At 37.8% G+C, this 18,913-nt stretch overlaps 1 protein-coding gene across 1 annotated transcript in view; it reads left to right on the top strand.

The window, feature by feature from the left end:
* LOC132814373 (peroxidasin homolog) overlaps positions 1 to 18,913 on the top strand; it is a 590,104-nt gene that overhangs the window by 321,944 nt on the left and 249,247 nt on the right. The window contains exons 6-7 of the mRNA XM_060823479.1: positions 7,718 to 7,789; positions 11,481 to 11,650. Of these exons, the coding sequence (XP_060679462.1) occupies positions 7,718 to 7,789; positions 11,481 to 11,650 (242 nt within the window). The remainder of the gene's footprint in view (positions 1 to 7,717; positions 7,790 to 11,480; positions 11,651 to 18,913) is intronic.

Raw genomic sequence — 18,913 nt, forward strand, 5'->3', positions numbered from 1 at the left:
GAGCTGGAAAATCCCATTGCAATTGCAGTTCTTGACTCCTTCCTTTCCAATGGTTCCATTCCAGAGTTGAATGTGCTTTCCAGTCCTGCCAATGAAGTCCCCAAAGAGAATAATTTTATCTTTCCTGGGGATGTTGGTGAGTATAATGATCAGGGTGGAGTAGAAACCTTCCTTGGATTCATCTATGACATCAAGAGTTGAAGCCAGGCACTCAAGATTATGGTCTGTAGTTGGTGCAAGTTATTGATGGAGATTCATGAGACGATTGTTGATGCCACCAGGAAGCTCCCAGAATTGGAATGACAAGCTTGTTCCCTTTATGACAAGACCTGTCAATCTCAACCTTGAATATACTTAACCAACCAGCTTTGACAAATCTCTACAGTAAATAATTCAACAGATTCACTACCCTCACAGAAGAAAATCCTCCACAGCTCTGTTTTAAATGTGTGATTGTTTAATCTGAAATTATGCCTTGTAGTATTTGATTTTCTCAGAAGGGAAATAACCTCTCTGCATCTATTATCACATGTCCCTTAAGAATCTTTTATATAATTCAATAAAATTTTCTTTCATTTTTCAAAACTCTAATGAGCCCAACCTATTCAACCTACAAGAAAATTTCTCCATGACCAGAATCGGCCTAATGAACCTTCTCTGGACTGCCTCTAATTTCAGTGTATCTTTCCTTGGATAAGGAGACCAAAATTGTTTCCAGGTGTGGTCTGACTGATGTCTTGTATAGTTTTAGTAAGACCTCCCTTTTTTAAATCAACTGGTGAAAGTGAGGACTACAGATGCTAGAGATTAGAGTCAAGAGCCCCATGGCTGAACACTTCAAATCCCCCTTGCACTCCACCAAGGACATGGAGGTCCTGGGCCTCCGCCATCGCCACTCCTTAACCACCCGACGCCTGGAGGAAGAGTGCCTCTTCTTCCACTTCGGTACCCTCCTACCCCAAGGCATCAACGTGGATTTCACCAGTTTCCTCATTTCCCCTCTCCCCACCTTATCCCCATTCTAATCTTTCAAATTGGCACAGCCCTCATGACCTGTTCTACCTGTCCATCTTCCTTCTCACCTATCCGCTCCACCCTCCTCTCCAAACGATCACCATTACCCCCATGTATATTTACCTATCGCACTATCAACTACCTTTCCCCTAGTTCTCCCCCCCCCCAATTTATCGCACCGCACCCTTGGCTCACAGTCTCATTCCTGATGAAGGGCTTTTGCCTGAAACATCGATTCTCCTGCTCCTCGGATGAATGAATTCCAAAAAAGAGCTGGAAATAAACAACTTATGACAAAGCTAAAAAGCAACATATTTGGTGTGTCCATGTTTTAAATTTAGAAGCTATTGAAACTCAACAGAAATGGTATCAAAGCAAAGGGATGATAGTAAGATCACGCTTTTTTTTGTCCTTGCATTGTGATTATTTTGTCTTAGCTTGGTTTTCAATTAGCATGATATCTTTATATCCTTCAAAAATAATATTTCAACTGTTCAAATAAACACATGATTTAAAGTACTTGGACTAGTTTTCTTTCTAATATTCTTACTGAAGGAACTAACTTATGTGGGCTAAAATCTAGAAGATTTGAATCAAACACTTGCAGGTCACTTTCCTTACCACACTGTTGCCTGGGACAGAGTCTTGGGTGCTAGTGGTATCACATCCAAGCTCTGGAAAGCTTCCACCAAATTCACCCTGAAATTCATCATGAGATTGCAGAAGAAAATTGCAAACAAAGCTCAATTTTCATTGTGATTTAACGACATGAAGAGCACACTTCAGAAAATTTAACTTAGTTGGACAGGTTAACTTACCGATATAGATTAGAGTGGTGCTGGAAAAACACAGTAGGCCAGGCAGCATTCGAGGACCAGGAAAATCGACATTTCGGGCAGGAGCCCTTCATCATTCCTGAGTTAGTTTCAGTGTTAACAACATCATAGCAAATATCTTTCGAGAGGAGTAAGGAATAGAAATTTTTGGTGCATATCCTTTGTCCAAACCCAACAAGAATAGCATAAATAAAGAGTTTCAATTGCATTGTAGAGCACTACTCCTGAAAAATACTGCAGTCAATTAGACCACAAGAACAAGGATTGAAATTTAACTCCGATTTCTGCAAGGACCATCTCTGACAATCCTTTTTGTTTGCTATTTAACTGCATAGATCATCCTAGCCAACATTTTTCTTTTTCTCCCCGAAATATGCAAATACCATTCCAGCAAATGAATGAGAGCCTTAGATGACCTTGTTCCCAAAAGTCCATAGACGCTGCTAGCAATTGTAACAGCATAACGACCATCTCAGCTGGAATCGGCAACACAGCACTGACAAGGATCTAAGTGGCAAACTTGCTGAATTGTAAAGCATAACCATAGGATAAAACTGCAAAATGGTCAATGGATTCCAGCTTAACACTAATGGCTATTAGTTACATTGAAATGAGTTCATAGTTTAATCTATATTGATACATTTTCAGGGTTTTGATTTAATTTTGCTGGAAGTTGCTTCTGCTTGGAAGTGGCAAAGCACAGTCCACAAATACAATAATTTTGTAAAAGTTAGCATAATATACTTGGAGTTAACTGATTGGATAATGATTCAAAATATTTGATAGACATAGGTTCTGACTAGCCCATCCACTCCCAGTGTACACAGTTGAAATATTGCCAAAGTAAATTAACAGACATGCCAACCTTTCTGCATTTTCTTTCAAAGATTCTAGAAAACAGGGGATTAATAGCTTTGTAATGCTCACGGAAGAGTGATCTGTTCATGCTCTTGATTCTGTATCCAGGATATTTTGTGAATTTTATACTGAGTTTTATATATGTACAGTAAACAATGACACAATAAAGGAAAACCTCATATGCAAAAGACCTAAATTCCACTCAACTCTAATTTTCAATAAAATACCATTACGGTCTGAAGCTATAATATTTTCACTGTACTTTTAATTAAACTAGGACAGATATAGTTAAGACTTGCTGATTAACATGTAGCAGAGATAAGAATGTAAGGTTTGGACATAGGATTTATGCTAAAGACTTCAATCCCTCGGTCCTCTCTAAGGATGTTTCCTAATGAGCATCTATCCAGTAAGTTTTGTTTTTATTCGATGGAATTTAGAACTTGGGTGTAAAGGTTAGAGAAAAAGTAACTAGTTTCAAGTAGCTGTGGTTAGTGACATTAGAAGATAAAAATGTGGAATTGAAATTTAAAAAATGATTTAGATTTGGTTGGAGTAATTGGAAGAGGTTTTATGGGATGTAATATGATAGAATAGTATTGCTGACACTGAAAGAAAGAATCTATAAGATCATTTTAAGTGCAGCCTGGTTATGGTAGTGCAGAAACTTGGATAACAGCAAGAAAAGAGGAACAATTGGATACTACTGTGATGCAGGTATGTGCAGTAGTGAAAAAGGAGAAAATTAGTCATGATTTGGAGATGCCGGCGTTGGACTGGGGTGTACAAAGTTAAAAATCTCACAACACCAGGTTATGGTGCCCTCCACAATCACCTGATGAAGGAGCGTCACTCCGAAAGCTTGTGTGCTTCCAATTAAACCTGTTGGACTATAACCTGGTGTTGTGAGAAAATTAGTAACTGGGATATCACAAGGTCAGTGAACATTGTGGGAGTAGTGAAGAAAGTACTCGAGAAGAGATTGAAATGTATGGCCTTCTGTTGCAGAGAAAAAGAGGAAATGTGAAGCAATAAGTAATGGAGATGGCATCTCCAGGAAGAAGCAAATGAAGAAGGCTTAACACTGGATGAAAAGACATGGTGGCCAGCAATTTAAACATGCAGTATTGAAAGGGGAGTAGGTGAATGACAGGAGATAGAGATGGATGATCAGTCCGGATTGTGTAACCCCAAGTGAAATATGAGAAGCTAAAATAGTAAGAATCAGTAGAATTTAGGATTTAATTTTTAATTTAGCTTCAAAACTTTAGTTCACCCCAATTGCTGATGTCTGATCCCAATAATACGGGCTAAAATACAACGTTTTACAGCATGGACAAATTTATGCTGCAAGATGCAATATTCACCTTCTCACCAGTTGATTCAGTTCCATCAACATATTTTTAGTCAGCCTGTTACAGTGTTTTCATAAGTTATTGTTTATAATACTTGATACACATCACACCAAGTACAGGCATGACAATAATACAAATCTTTAAAACAATATTCTAAATTCTACATTTTGAAAGATAGAAAGTCAAGTTATTTCTGAGCATCACCAAATGTCTATTGTGGATTCAGAAACTATTCTATCTCAAGAGAAAACAAATATGACATTCTGTATGATATGACTCACTGTGGATAAAGACAAAATGTAAACAAAGTCTGTTCAATATTGTAATATGTGATTTGCCTTTGACTGACTGAAATACAAGAGGTGCGAAACAGCAATTGTATTTTTATTGAAGACCCACAGGACATTTTGTACAGTGACTCAACACTGCATGCGAGACAGCAATGTTTGCTCGCTGCTGAAAGTCAAACCAGTTTTCAAGTGAATTCCAATGAGAAATTCCTGCAAATACCCTTTGGCCACAGTCAGCTAAGCAGCCAAATAACTAACTACAATGTATTGAAAGAGAGCTTAGGACTCTCTACTCTAACCTGGTTTCACCTTAAAATTCACTTGAGAAACCAGACTAAAAGAAATTTTGTAGCTACAGAGAAAACACTGCTTTTTAAGAACTTTGAGACCAACCAAAACATCATCTCAATTAAAAAGCATTCAACTTCCATAAAATAGAGATTGAGTTAAACTCTTATTTTGATAGTCACTATTTTATTTTAAGTTGTATCTAATTTTGTATGTATCAGTGAATCAAGTGAGTGAGGCTTGTTTTGTTAAGTTAACCTCCAGAACATGTATGTGAGAAATAAAAAATCTTCTTTCGTTTTTTGCTATACAAAAGCATTCAGCTAGTTATTAAAATTGAGTGAATCAGTTCAAGGACAAGAATATATGTCCACATGCAAATATGTTAATCATGGGTGAATAAAATAGAGATATGAAATGAGTTTCTGACAACAATCACAGATGCAATTGTTTTAATCTGGTTTCTAATGATTAAAACAGTACAGTTAGGACAATTACAACCATCTTTGAAAATCAATAAATTGGTTGAAAGGGTCTTAAAGCTGGCTTGAGGTGCTACATATAAGATGGTTATTTTTTCTTTACTTTGCTGATGACTCAAAGACAGGTGGACAGTGAGTTGTCAGATGGACATAAAGAGTCTTCAAGAGAATTTATATGGGTTATGTGAGCGGACAAAGAAATGGCAAATGTAGAATAATGTGGGAAAATGTAAACTTGTCCATGTTGACATGTATATTATTTGAATAGAGGGATAATTCAGAACTGGGTGCCCAAGTGGAACAAATGATGGAAAGTGACATGAAATATTGATATTTATTGAAAATAAAATGCAATATTAATTTGGGAAAGATTTACTGAGCTGTGTAAAATCTTGGTGAGACTCTACCTGGAATAGAGTATCAGTCTCCTTATTTGAAGCAAAATGTATAATTACACTAAGGCAGCATGGTGACTCACTGGTTAGCATTGCTCCCTCACAGATCCAGGAACCTGTATTCAATTCCAACCTAGGGCGAGTGTGTAGAATTTGTATGTTCTCCCTGTGTTTGCATGGGTTTCCTTTGGGTGCCCTGGTTTCCTCCCACAGTCCAAAGATGTGCAGGTTAGGTGGATTGGCCATGCATGGATGTGCAGGCTAAGTGGAGTAGCCATGGGAAATTCAGGGTTACAGGGTAGGGAGTTGGGTCTGGATGGGATGCAGATCAGAGGGGTGGTGTTACTTGAAGAGCTGAATGGCCTGCTTCCATACTTCAGACCTTCTGAGAAGGTGCATTCAATGTTTTTTTGGGATGAAGGGCTTATCGGAGGAGAAAGTTTGAACAGGTTATGCCTACACACATGAGAATTTAGAAGAAAGATAGGTGATCTTATTGAATCCTATAAGATCCTGAAGGGAATTGACAGGGTGGACACCGGGTGGTTTTTTTCCTATTTGGGGAGACTAAATTTAAGAAATACAGTTTAGAAATTGGAGAAGAAGTTCTCATTTAGGAGTGAGATGATGATGTTCTTGTCTTCTCAGAGGTCTTTAGTTTGTAAGATTCTCTTCGTGGGGAGCAGTGGAAGCTAGTTGTTTGAATGTAGTCAGGGCTATAATGAATAGGTTTTTGATCAATAAGGGAGTCAATGGGTATGAGTACAGATAGTTGAGGTCACAATCAGATCAACCACAATCTTCAAAAATAGCAGAGCAGGTTTGAGGGGCTGAATAGCCTATCCTGATCTCAATTTTCTTTGTGTGTTCTTGTACTTATGTCAATGTCGTGAATAGTGCATATATTAATCACAGATATTCACAAACATCTCACCTTTTTACATTTGAGTTCAATTGATGGAATGGAGATGTGGATTGCCACAAAACCAGTCAGAATTTCATGTTCCCTAACAATAGTATGAGGTTAAAAGAATACATAGGTACATAAACGAGAGCTAGATGAGAATTAAATGGTCATAAATGGAATCTTGTCACTTATCCATTGATTGTATGAATTTGAAGATGATCTCAAACTGATCTTTCAATTGAATTAGAAATTTCACATTGGATTCCCAATCAGGCACCAATAATTGTCTTTCAGATGAGATTAGTCTGTCAGAACATACCCTAATCCTCAAATTGGATAGAAAGCATAGTATGTTACATGAGAGGATAGGAGATTATCAGTTTAGATATACAATGTGCTAACAAAAAGAAATTATTTTTGAATAGTACTTCTCATTGTGACTCAGAAATATTCCAAACGCTAAATAAATAATGAATCAATTTGAAATGAAACCATTGCTATTAAGTAGACAAATGCTTACATTACACCTATCCCATTTTTGTTTGTGTTGGCAAAGTCACTAGGGGGATATATGCTTTTCTTTGGATAGGCCAAAGAACTTTTAATATCCATCAAGACAGGTAATTGTGGTTGACAACTCTGACAATGCAGAATTCTAAACTTTCAAACTGAATTATGTGCCAAAATCCTAGAGTGGAAATGAACCTCTGACCTTTGGGACAAGTGTGCTAAAAGTGAATGTGGCTGGCATTTGTTCAGTGAATGGTAGCTCAGTCTATTTTTTAAAAAATCGTACAGGAAATGTGGGCAATGCTGGCATAAGTACATTTATTGCCATGTGATTTGCCCTGAAGTGGTTGGCAGCGAACTATGTTTCCTGATGTAGTATGGTGTAGTTGGACCTACAATACTGTTAATGTATTGTTAATGTACTGTTAACTACTAATATAATGATTGGTATATTAGGTATGCACATGTTAAACTTGTGAAAACATTTGCTGCACGAGCTTTGTCAGATACCATTCTTCTGTATAGTCAAAACCCATAAAAGTCAACTTTGTCACTAAATCCTCAGCCATTTAAAAGCTAAGATTAAACTAAACAGCTTGCTTGTGGGCATGGAATCTTTGTTTTACAGCATAGTAAGAGATTAAAGAAAATGTAATAGAAATAATAAGTAATACAGTTAGTTTATAGAAATATTATTTTCTTTATGCAATATACTCAATAAGGAGATGCCTAGATACAAACTTAATTACTTCTATTGCTAACTTGTCTTATTCATCTCTCAGATTCTTACATAATAATAAAATATCAAGAATTCCTGCTGGAACCTTCGCTCATCTGAGTTCACTGAAACGACTGTGAGTGTTGTAGACTTTAGCCATTTGATTAACTTTGTTCTTGCTTTGTGTATTATTTTAGAATTTTTTTCTTTTTGAGTTGCATTTTCCATAGATTTCTCAAGATGTCTGAATTGCCGATATCATGTATAATTGTAAGTATTATCATTACATAGGAAATCACTGTATTTGTGGATTTACTGATAGTACCTTTAGATTAGATTTTGCTGTAGAAGGGCAGCTAGCAGTTGCTGCCATTAGTTAGATCCTGTGTTTTTCAGCTGAACAATATCTGCACACAAAGTTGCTGAAAATGTGACTTACAGCAGTACAGCAAGAGTAACAGCAATGGGGGACGCAAGTGAACAGAGTACCCTCCGTAACCAGATAGGCAAACAAATAAAAGACTTAAGGATGAAGGTGAATTCAATGTCAAATCAGGTAGGATAAATAGAGATGGAGACAATGGTTAGACTAAGGGAGAGGAAAGAGACAGACAGGAAATGAAATTTTAAAAAGTTAATCTTTTAGAATATAGAATACAGAACATAGAACATTACAGCACAGCACAGGCCCTTCGGCCCTCGATGTTGTGCCAACCTTTGGAATCAATCTGAAGCCTGTCTAATCCACCATATTCCATTCTTATCCATATGTCTATCTAATGATCATTTAAATGCCCTTAAAGTTGGCAAGTCTACTACTGTTGCAGACAATGTGTTCCATGCCCCTACAACTCTCTGAGTAAATAAACATCTGCCCTATATCTATCACCCCTCAATTTAAAACCATGTCCCCTCATGCAAGCCATCAACATCTGAGTAAAATGGCCCTCACTGTCCACCCTATCTACCCCTCTGATTATATTTTATGTCTCAATTAAGTCACCTCTCAATCTTCTCTCTAATGAAAACAACCTTAGGTCCCTCAGCCTTTCCTCATAAGATCTTCCCTCCATATCAGGCAACATCCTAGTAAGTCTCTTCTGCACCCTTTCCACATCCTTCCTATAATGTGGTGACCAGAACTGTATGCAATACTCCAAGTGTGACCGAACTGGAGTTTTGTAGCATGACCTCATGGCTCCAAAACCCAGTCTCTCTACTAATAAAAGCTAACACACTGTATGCCCTCTTAACAACCCTATCAATCCCGATGACAACTTTCATGAATCTATGCACATGGACACCGAGAGCTCTCTGCTTATCTACACTACCAAGAATCTTACCATTATTCGAGCACTCTGCATTCCTGTTAGTCCACTCTCCACAATTCCACCGACCTTAATGTCATCTGCAAATTTACTAATCCATCCTTCTACGCCCTCATCCAGGTCATTTATAAAAATGACAAACAGCAATGGACCCAAAACAGATCCTTGCGGTCCACCACTAGTAACTGAACTCCACGATGAATATTTCCCATCAATGACCACCATCTGTCTTCCTTCAGCTAGCTAATTTCTGATCCAACTATTAAATCACCCTCAATCCCATGCCTCCATATTTTGTGCAAAAGCCTACTATGGGAACCTTATCAAATGCCTTACTGAAATCTGTATTCACCATATCAACCGCTTTACCCTCATTCACCTGTTTGGTCACCTTCTCAAAGAACTCAATAAGGTTTGTGAGGCATGACCTACCCCTCACAAAACCGTATTGACTATCTCTAAGCAACTTATTCCTTTCTAGATGCTTATAAATCCTATCTCTTATAACCTTTTCCAACACTTTACCCACAACCGAAGTAAGGCTCACTGGTCTATAATTTTCAGGGTTGTCTCTACTCCCCTTCTTGAATAAGGGAACAACATTTGCTATCTTCCAGTCTTCTGGCACTATTTCTGTAAACAATGACAAAACAAAGATAAAAGCCAAAGGCACGGCAATTTCCTCCCTGGCTTCCAAGAGAATCCTTGGATAAATCCCATCAGGCCTGGGTGGCTTATTTATTTTTAATTTAAATTGTAGAACAAATGTAGTCGTGGAGGAATAAGACTCCACACTTTACAGAAAGGCTGATTGAAGAATGCTACATTGATAAAAGGATATAGTGGCACAGTGGTTAGCACTGATGCCTTACAGTGCCAGGGACCCAGGTTTGATTCCAGCCTTTGGTGACTGCATGTAGTTTGCATGTTTTCCCCGTGTCTGCATGGGTTTCCACTGGGTTCTCTAGTTTCTTCCCACAGTCCAAAGATGTACAAGTTAGGTTAATTGGTTGTGCTAAATTGCGCTGGAGTGCGTTTCAGGATTGTGCAGGCTAGGTGGCTATGGTAAATGCAGCGTTACAGGGATAGGCTGGGGTTTGGTTTCAGATGGAATGCTCTTTGTAGGGTCAGAGCAGACTCAATAGACAAAATGACCTCCATCTGTACTGTAGGAATTATATGACATTGACACTGATACATTACTAACTATGGGGTTTAATTCACATCTATTGTACAAATACAGTAATATTCAATGGCTGCTAATGGAAATCTAACTGGAAAGAGCAGTTTTTTTGAAGCTAATGATAGTGATGTCATCCATCAACTCCTAGATGTTTGCATTTACTCATTTATCTGCTCCATTCTTGAAGTTTCTGCACCAAACCCATCTTCCTTCAAAAAGTGCAATTAGATTAGATTACTTACAGTGTGGAAACAGGTCCTTCGGCCCAACAAGTCCACACCGACCCGCCGAAGCGCAACCCACCCATACCCCTACATTTACCCCTTACCTAACACTACGGGCAATTTAGCATGGCTAATTCACTTGACCCGCACATCTTTGGACTGTGGGAGGAAACCGGAGTACCTGGAGGAAACCCACGCAGACACGGGGAGAACGTGCAAACTCCACACAGTCAGTCGCCTGAGGCGGGAATTGAACCCGGGTCTCTGGCGCTGTGAGACAGCAGTGCTAACCACTGTGTCACCGTGCCGCCCACCAAAATTCTTTTTTAAAAAAAGTAAATCTCCTATGCACTTTTTATTGTAGTTATTATTTTTTCTTCCTTTCTTTGCCAATACTCAAAGCTTGAAAACCTCCTGTAAGAATAGGTTTTCTCAGTATAGAGCAACCTTGATTATCCGAACGACAGAGACGGGAAGTATTTTGTTCGGATAATCGAACGTTCAGCGAACACAATTTATCCATGCATTGGGACCTTGAGATCTTGTTCGGATAATCTGACATTTGGATAATCAAGGTTCAGATAACTGAGGTTGTACTGTATTTGTGAAAAGAAAGAACTCAATCTTTGTTGATAGTTTACGGGTTGACGTAAAAAGTAGCTGAACTCTATTGACTAGGTTTGTCCCATGAACTGCTCTACATTTGCTAACTGTAAACTGACCTTAGTCCCTGGATAAGGAAAGGGGGGTATGGAAGTTGAAGTGTTACTCTTAATTGGTGTATAATGGCCCCAATTGGAAATGCACACATGGAATCAGATGAGCTGAGGATTGGATTTGATTGTGTTAGCACAATGACAATTTGCTTGAGTACTCTGATCGTCCACCTCGTGCAAGAAGCATGACTTTGATTGATAACATAATTAGTGGTCTGCATGGGCCCTTTTGAAGACTAGGAAGAAGAGGGGCAATATTGTTTTAAAGGTTAAAAAAAACACAATTCAGTGCTAATTGCACACTGGTTATGTTACAGAATAGCTTGTAGGTAAAGAGAAGTCCCCTAATTCTGTCCTTGTCTTTACATGATTGCAGTCGCTTGGATTCTAATGGCCTCGTGTGTGATTGTCAGCTGATGTGGCTGGGAGAATTACTGAAGAATTATGCCCAAAGCAGCAACACGCAAGCAGCTGCAACATGCGAGTATCCTAGGGAATTACAGGGCAGATCAGTTGCCTCAGTAACAACAGAAGAGTTTAACTGTGGTAAGTTTTATTAGCAGTGATGATCTTGATTACAATGATATATTATATCTTTTATTGGCTGCAAATGACACACACAATAGAGAAAATGAACAAAAAAAATTCATTAAATGCATGAAAGTTTTAAAAAATATTTTGCATGTCTATCGTATTCATTTGTACTTAGTGGACAATTTCTTAGTTTTTTGCATTGCTTCATCATTTTGATGGCAATATTTCAATTCGTTCAAAAGTGACTCTCATACAGCAAGTAAATCTTCATCTCAGTTAAACAGAAATACAGAAAAATCTTTTTCTCACATCAATAGGCAAACACTTGTCTTTGTACAATGTTCTTTTATCTATTATTTTAAGTTGATAATACCTATGTTAACAAAGGTTGGTATTGTGTCCTTTGTTTTATTGAGCAATGCATCTTATGAAGGAGGAAGAAACTTTATGCACAAACGAACACTCAGTTTGGGCACTGCTAGCATCAAACAAAGCTGAAAAACCTAAAGTACAGTCATGTGGTGAGAATTAATGTCATTAAGACCAAGATAATATTTGACAAAATTTGGTGTCAAAATATAAGTCAGTGGGAATTAGGAGCAAGCTGATTGAATCAGACCTAACACAAAGGAAGATCTGTTTCTGGTTATTGGAGACCAATCATCTCTGTCCCAGGACATCTTTGTAAAGTTTCTTAAGTTCAACCACATTCAACTTCTTCATGAATCGCCTGCCCTCCACAATGAGGTCAGAAATGTGTATATTTGCTGATGATTTTAGAATATTCAGTAAAACTCACAATTCCTCAAACATGCCAGTAATTCATTTGCAAAAATGGTAAGAGCTGGACAACATTCTGGTTTGGGTTGATAAGTGGCAGGTAGCAGGCTCCTACAATAAATGAACTTGCCATTGAATGGGATTTCCATTGTTGAATGTCCACTATCCTGAATGAACGCAGTTCCGATACTTGAGAAGTTTGACTTTATCCTGAACAGGGCAGCCTCTTTAATCAGTTCCTTTACACTATTGATACACAGTGGGAGCAATATGCACCATCTCCAAGGTGCATTGCAGCTTGCTCACCCTCTTTTGTCAGCACCTTCCAAACCTGTGACCTCTCTCACCTGGAATGACAAGTATAATATAATTGGGAACAGTACCACTCCAACTTTCTCTACAAGCCACACACGAACCTGACGTCATACTTTATCACTGCTCCTACCTTGCCACTAAGTCAAAATCTTGGAACTCCTTTGCAATAGAACTGTGGACATACATACACCAGATGACAGCAATAGTTCAAGCTGACTCACCACAATCATCTGAAGGGCTGGTTGATGCATGATTAACAAACATTTAACTGTTTGACACTTGCTCATACAAAGTGGTCAGAGTTTGAAATTCTATTTTATAAGTGCCAACTGATACTATAACAGCGAGCAATTTTAAACCTAATGTTAAAAATCACACAACACCAGGTTATAGTCCAGCAAGTTTGTTTGGAAGCACTAACTTTCGGGCCACTGTTCCTTCATCAGGTAGCTATGGAGCAGGACCATAAGACACAGAATTTATAGCAAAAGATTACAGTGTCATGCAATTGAAATAATAGATTGAACAAACCTAGATTGCTGTTAAGTCTTTCATCTTTTAGAATGGGTATCATTGAGCTTGACTATTAAATTACCCATTTCTGAGAATAGGTCAAATTAACATCTTGTGGCATTAAAGTTGAAATATTAAAATTTTCAAAGCGGAGTTGCAGTTTTAACTGGCATAATATTTATGTTTTAAGTACTCAAGTAGCCATATTCAGTATAATATACTGAAACAAACTTCCTTCTTAGAAGTGTGTGGTGAATTATTTCAAAATATTTAGACAATGTGGTTCTTTATTTAGAATATAAGTGACTTTAACTGATTCTATCTTTGAAGAGGGGTGATGTAAACGTGCACAAAACACCTCACAGCTGTTAAGTTTTAACAGGAAACACAAATTACTTTTAACCGGCATATGCACTACGAGCATATGAAGACTACATGAACTGGCAGACTATTAGAAAAGTTGCAGCCGAACCAGAGCCACAATTAAACAAAAAAAATCTGAAAACACAGGTCAGGGCAATATCCATGGAGAGAAAGCAAGCTAATGTTTCAAATCTAGATGATCATGCTGCCTGACCCACTGTGTTCTCCAACAATATTTTTTGTTTTCAGTTCAGATTCCAGCATCTGCATTAATTTTCTCCTCCAATTAAACAAAGTCTTTTGGATTATCTGGTCAATAACAGAAACTCCTGTTTATATGTCACCCGGAGCCCCCTGACTGGATCAGATTAACAGCCCCAATCAAGGAACTCATAGTCTGTGAAGTCCACTTGGCTGACCTCATGACAAATCATTGCAGAACATTCAACCTTTTTGTCTCTTTAGATGTTGTCCAATTATCTTAACATAAATGGCAAATGCTTTGTACACAAAACCTTCACAGTGTAATCTACTAAAATAATCAATTCAATAAATTATGGCCTATTTTTGCTTGGAATCCAAAGGCATTTTGTGACACAATGGAACACAATTTGATTGAATTTGATCATGTTTTTAGGGGAAGCAAAACTCTGTTGAAATGAATGAAAATAGATTTTAATTTGCTTTGCTTTTTTCGAACATCCCTGATTTTAATTGGTATCTATACTGTCAGCTGCCTCGGCCATAAACTCTGCAGTTCCTTATGTCTTCTGTAACTGGTGCTTCTCTGTCTCTGTTTTGTCCTAAAATGTTCCTTCGGATAAGTTTAAATGATCACATATAGGTTATCTATCCACATCTCTACCTGTGCAACAAAGGTGTCAGATTTTGTTTTATAGTGCTCCTGTGAAGCACTTTGGATTTTATTCTGTCTAAGGCATATTTTTCAACTTCCAATTTGGTTTGTTTTCCAAAATTTAAATCATTCAGTCAGAAGCTGAAAAACTGGTTAGAACTGATATTTATTGGTCCTTAACATTTATGGAAAACATGAAACCTAATTGTAGGGTGTGTGTGTTTTCTTAACAGATTCATTTTCATTGAACTTGTCATTCCCTTACAAAGTAATGTAAAATCTAAAGTTGAATCTAAAGTTTGCTGATCCATATAGGTTAAACTAATTCTGTTTTGTATGCCTGATATGTGGAATTGTACTTAACTAGACTTCTCTTAACATTACTAAACTACTGTCCTTTCTCCAGCTGGTTTTATACATCCAGCCTCAGCCAGGACATCTGCAATCATGCAACTGCCCAAATGAAACCCAAAAGTTTTTATTTTCAAGTTATGAGTGTTTCCTCAGGACCACTTTAATGTCATATGAGTTAGAATTTGAAAGGCAAACCATCCAGGTTATCTTCTATCTGAAAGCCTGAAGCGATGCTACGTTTAATTTATTTGTTTGTAAACTCTGCCAATATAAACAAAACCCCATTAATTTATAGGAGTTCTCTCTCAAACTGTGTTCTAAAATAAATCACCATGGCTGCAGAAATACTGACTATTAATGTGTTAATCCCCATCAGACTCATATAATACATATGTTAATAGTTCAAAATTCAAAAGTTGAAAACAAATGATATTAAACCATATATTAATCACACACCTTAAATCACAATATAAACCAGGATGCTAAAGATCTGATGAAAACTACTTTGGTCAGTGCAGACAAGTTGTCTTTATCTTAAAATTGGTTAGTGCCAGAAATGTTGCTCAAATTTTCAAAATAGATGTAAGAGACATTGGAAATTATGATAATTTTTTTTTGCCTGTATTTGTAAATTGCCTTCTCTGTTTGGAACTTGCAAAAATGATTTGAAAGTTTCCTCCTGTGAGCACTTAAACTGTGCTACATTGAAAGTCATTATGTTCAGAATTGGGGATAGAACAGATTTGTACTTAGTGGGTTGATTAAGTGAATTGATATGATTTCTTGCATATTGTCCCATACTGTTTTCCTGTCTGTGCTTTGCTGTCCTAATCACAGAGAAACTTAATATTTTGTGTGTTTTATCTCTATATATTTGTGTCAGGCTATATATGTTAAATCTAAATTCCCTTTCTATTCTATGCATAGTTACTAATTTAATAAATTGTATGTTTTACATTTATTCGTGCAGCATGACAGTTTTGGCAAGGCTGATAGTTATTACCCATCTTTAGCCTCCCTGAGGCGATTGTGGTGAGTTTTCTGATTGAACTGCTGTTAGTGGTTGAATAAAATGGACTCATTTGCTGGGTTCACTCAAAGGGCGATTAAGGGTCAATTGTATTTGAGTTGGCCTAAAGTCAAATACATGCCAAACTGTGGTAAGGATAAGTGATCTCCTTCCCTATAGGACAGTAGTGAATTAGTGAAGATTATGGTCACTTGTACTGACACAAGTTTCTTATTTCTGGATATTTTAAACAGAATTCAAATTCTCCACTGCATTGTTGGATTTAAACTCCTTTTTTGGTATTAGTTTAGTTCTTTCATTAGTAGGATATTAACAAAATCAATATTCTGTTGGTATTAGTTTTAGTGGTCCATTAACATGATCATTAAGGTATTAGCCAGAGTTATTAGCCAGATAATAACATAAACCACTGTGGCACTATTTTCACAAATGGGTGTTTTTCTTCTTGGGGAAAAAGGGTATTGCCTCCATTGTTAACATCATTTAGTGACGTGCATTGCCTCGGTGAATGGGATTGCCAGTTGGACTGTTGTAGTTCACTGCATTTTTGTCAAGTGTCACTGTCGCAACATTATTTTGGGTAATTCTCTGAGCAATCTTCACAATGTAGTTTCCCTTATTGCAAGGTCCTAGTTGCTATATGAGCATTCCATAGCCCTGCACATCATGTTCATAGAATTACCTACAGTAAGGAAAGGCCATTTGGCCCACAAAGGGCATCCCATTCAAATGCACACCTCTACCCTAAACGTATATTTCCTGTGGCTAATCCACAGAGCCAGCCCATCCTGGATACTACAGGCAATTTGGCATGGACAATCCACCTAGCCTGCACATCTTTGGACTATGGGAAGAAATCAGATCACCCACGGGAAACTCACATAGATACAGGGAAAATGTGCAAATTCCACATATACAGTCGCCTGAGGCTAGAATTGAATCGCAGTCCCTAGCACTGACACTCAGATCCTGTGCCGCCCATGTACTTTTCATACTCATGCTCATTTTAAGATAGATTTGCTGCCATTATCATGTTTCAGGGTAGGTACCATGAGGTGGTAGAGAGAAACCATGTGCTAATCTCATGAGAAGAGGCTCTATCTTAACCAAATGTAGTTTATTCCATGATAACAGCTATTTGCAAGTTACATTGACCAATGATGTGTCACAAGGATCTGTGCTTTGTTTACTGCTTCTTGTCATTCATATGAATGATTTGGATGTGAACACAGGAGGTATGATTAGTAAGTTTGCAGATGATACCTCAGAGTACAACGGAACCTTGATCAGGTGGGCCAATGGGCTGAGGGGTGGCAGATGGAGTTTAATTTAGATAAATATGAGATGTTGCATGAAAGGCAAATCAGGGCAGGACTTATACAATTAATGGTGAGGTCCAGGGGAATGTTGCTGAGTTTCTTGAAAGTGGAGTTGCAGGTAGACAGGATAGTGAAAAAGGCATTTGGAATGCCTGCCTTCATTTGTCAGTGCATTGAGTACAGGAGTTGGGAGGTCATGTTGCGGCTGTACAGGACATTGATTAGGCCACTTTTGGAATACTGCATGCAATTCTAGTCTCCCTGCTATGGGAAAGATGTAATGAGACCTGGAAGGGTTTAAAGAAGACTTACAAGAATGTTGCTGGGGTTAGAGGATTTGAGCTATAAGGAGAGACTAAATAGGCTGGGGCTATTTTCCCTGGAGCATCCGAGGCTGAGGAGTGACCTTATAGATGGCTTACAAAATCATGAGGGACATGGATAGGATAAGTAGACAAGGTCCTTTTCCTGGGGTGGGGGAGTCCAAAACTAGAGGACATAGTTTTAAGGTGAAAGGGAAAGATTTAAAAGGTACCTAATGGTGGTGCTTGTATGGAACAAGTTGCCAGACAACGTGGTGGAGGCTGGAACAGTTATAACATTTAAAAGACATCTGGATGGCTTTACGAATGGGTATGTTTAGAGGGATATAGCCCAAATGCTGGCGAATGGGACAATATTAGTTTAGGGTATTGGGTTGGCATGGATGAGTTGGACTGAAGGGTCTGTCTCTGTGCTGTACAACTCTATGACTCTAATAGACATCAATTACAGAGACTGAGGAAGTCTCAGATAGTTGGCCTTTGACATTCTAAGATGTTCTCCCACCAAATTCATGTGACATTAAAGTGGTCCTTAAGGCATTCTTCAGCATTAATCTTTTCCAGACCCTTCCACAGATATAGCATTAATTAGCTATGCTTTCAGCAGTTATCAAGTACAGCCAATTGCACAAGGGAAGTAATTGCAATCAAATTGATCTTTTGATTATAATAGCATTAGATTCCAAGAAATGCCTGTTTAACCTGGGGTTACCATGGGAGTGAAAAGCTAAGAAACATAGAATAAGTAGAAAACTAATTTTATATCATTCTGTGTTTATGCCTGGTAGTTCAAAACGCTGTAAGAATTTGTGTGGAAAAATAAGATTATCTTTGGATGGAACAGTTTATTTTAGCTTCCAGGTTTTCGCCATATCTTTGGTGAAACACGTCTCTGAGAATAAAGCAAAAAATGTGTTACTGTTGTGTAATGCAGTTGGAAAAGATGGAGAGCTGAAGACAGAAAGGCCAAGTTTTTTTGTTGATTTGATAAGGGCCATAGCTGAAATTTCAGTGCTGCTAGAATCAATCAGGTTGGTGAAAAGGATTGAAGAAGGAAGTCCCAAGCAGTTCCATGCCATCAAAACTGTTGTGACCTAATTCTTTTCAGTGGTAATTGGGGACTTCAGATGGCATACTGTTGAATGACTCAAAGGTTGAAATAATCAGCTACAAAGTGAGAAATCCTATAAAGTAGAAGAAAGACTGAGATTGCAAGTAAGGCTACATTTGTGCAGGAGGTAAAATGAGTGCTTGGAATTACACAAAGGCTATGGTTGTTGTTTCAACTACTTAACAGTAAAAATACATTTTTGTTTGAAGTATTTTTCACGTAATTAATACATGGCTTGTTACAGTCAGAGTTTAAATAAGTCAAATCTTGTCCATCAGCTTTCTTTCCATTAGCTTTATGACAGTTCATTT

Source organism: Hemiscyllium ocellatum, chromosome 4 (assembly GCF_020745735.1).
Source record: "Hemiscyllium ocellatum isolate sHemOce1 chromosome 4, sHemOce1.pat.X.cur, whole genome shotgun sequence".
Lineage (NCBI taxonomy): Eukaryota > Metazoa > Chordata > Chondrichthyes > Orectolobiformes > Hemiscylliidae > Hemiscyllium > Hemiscyllium ocellatum.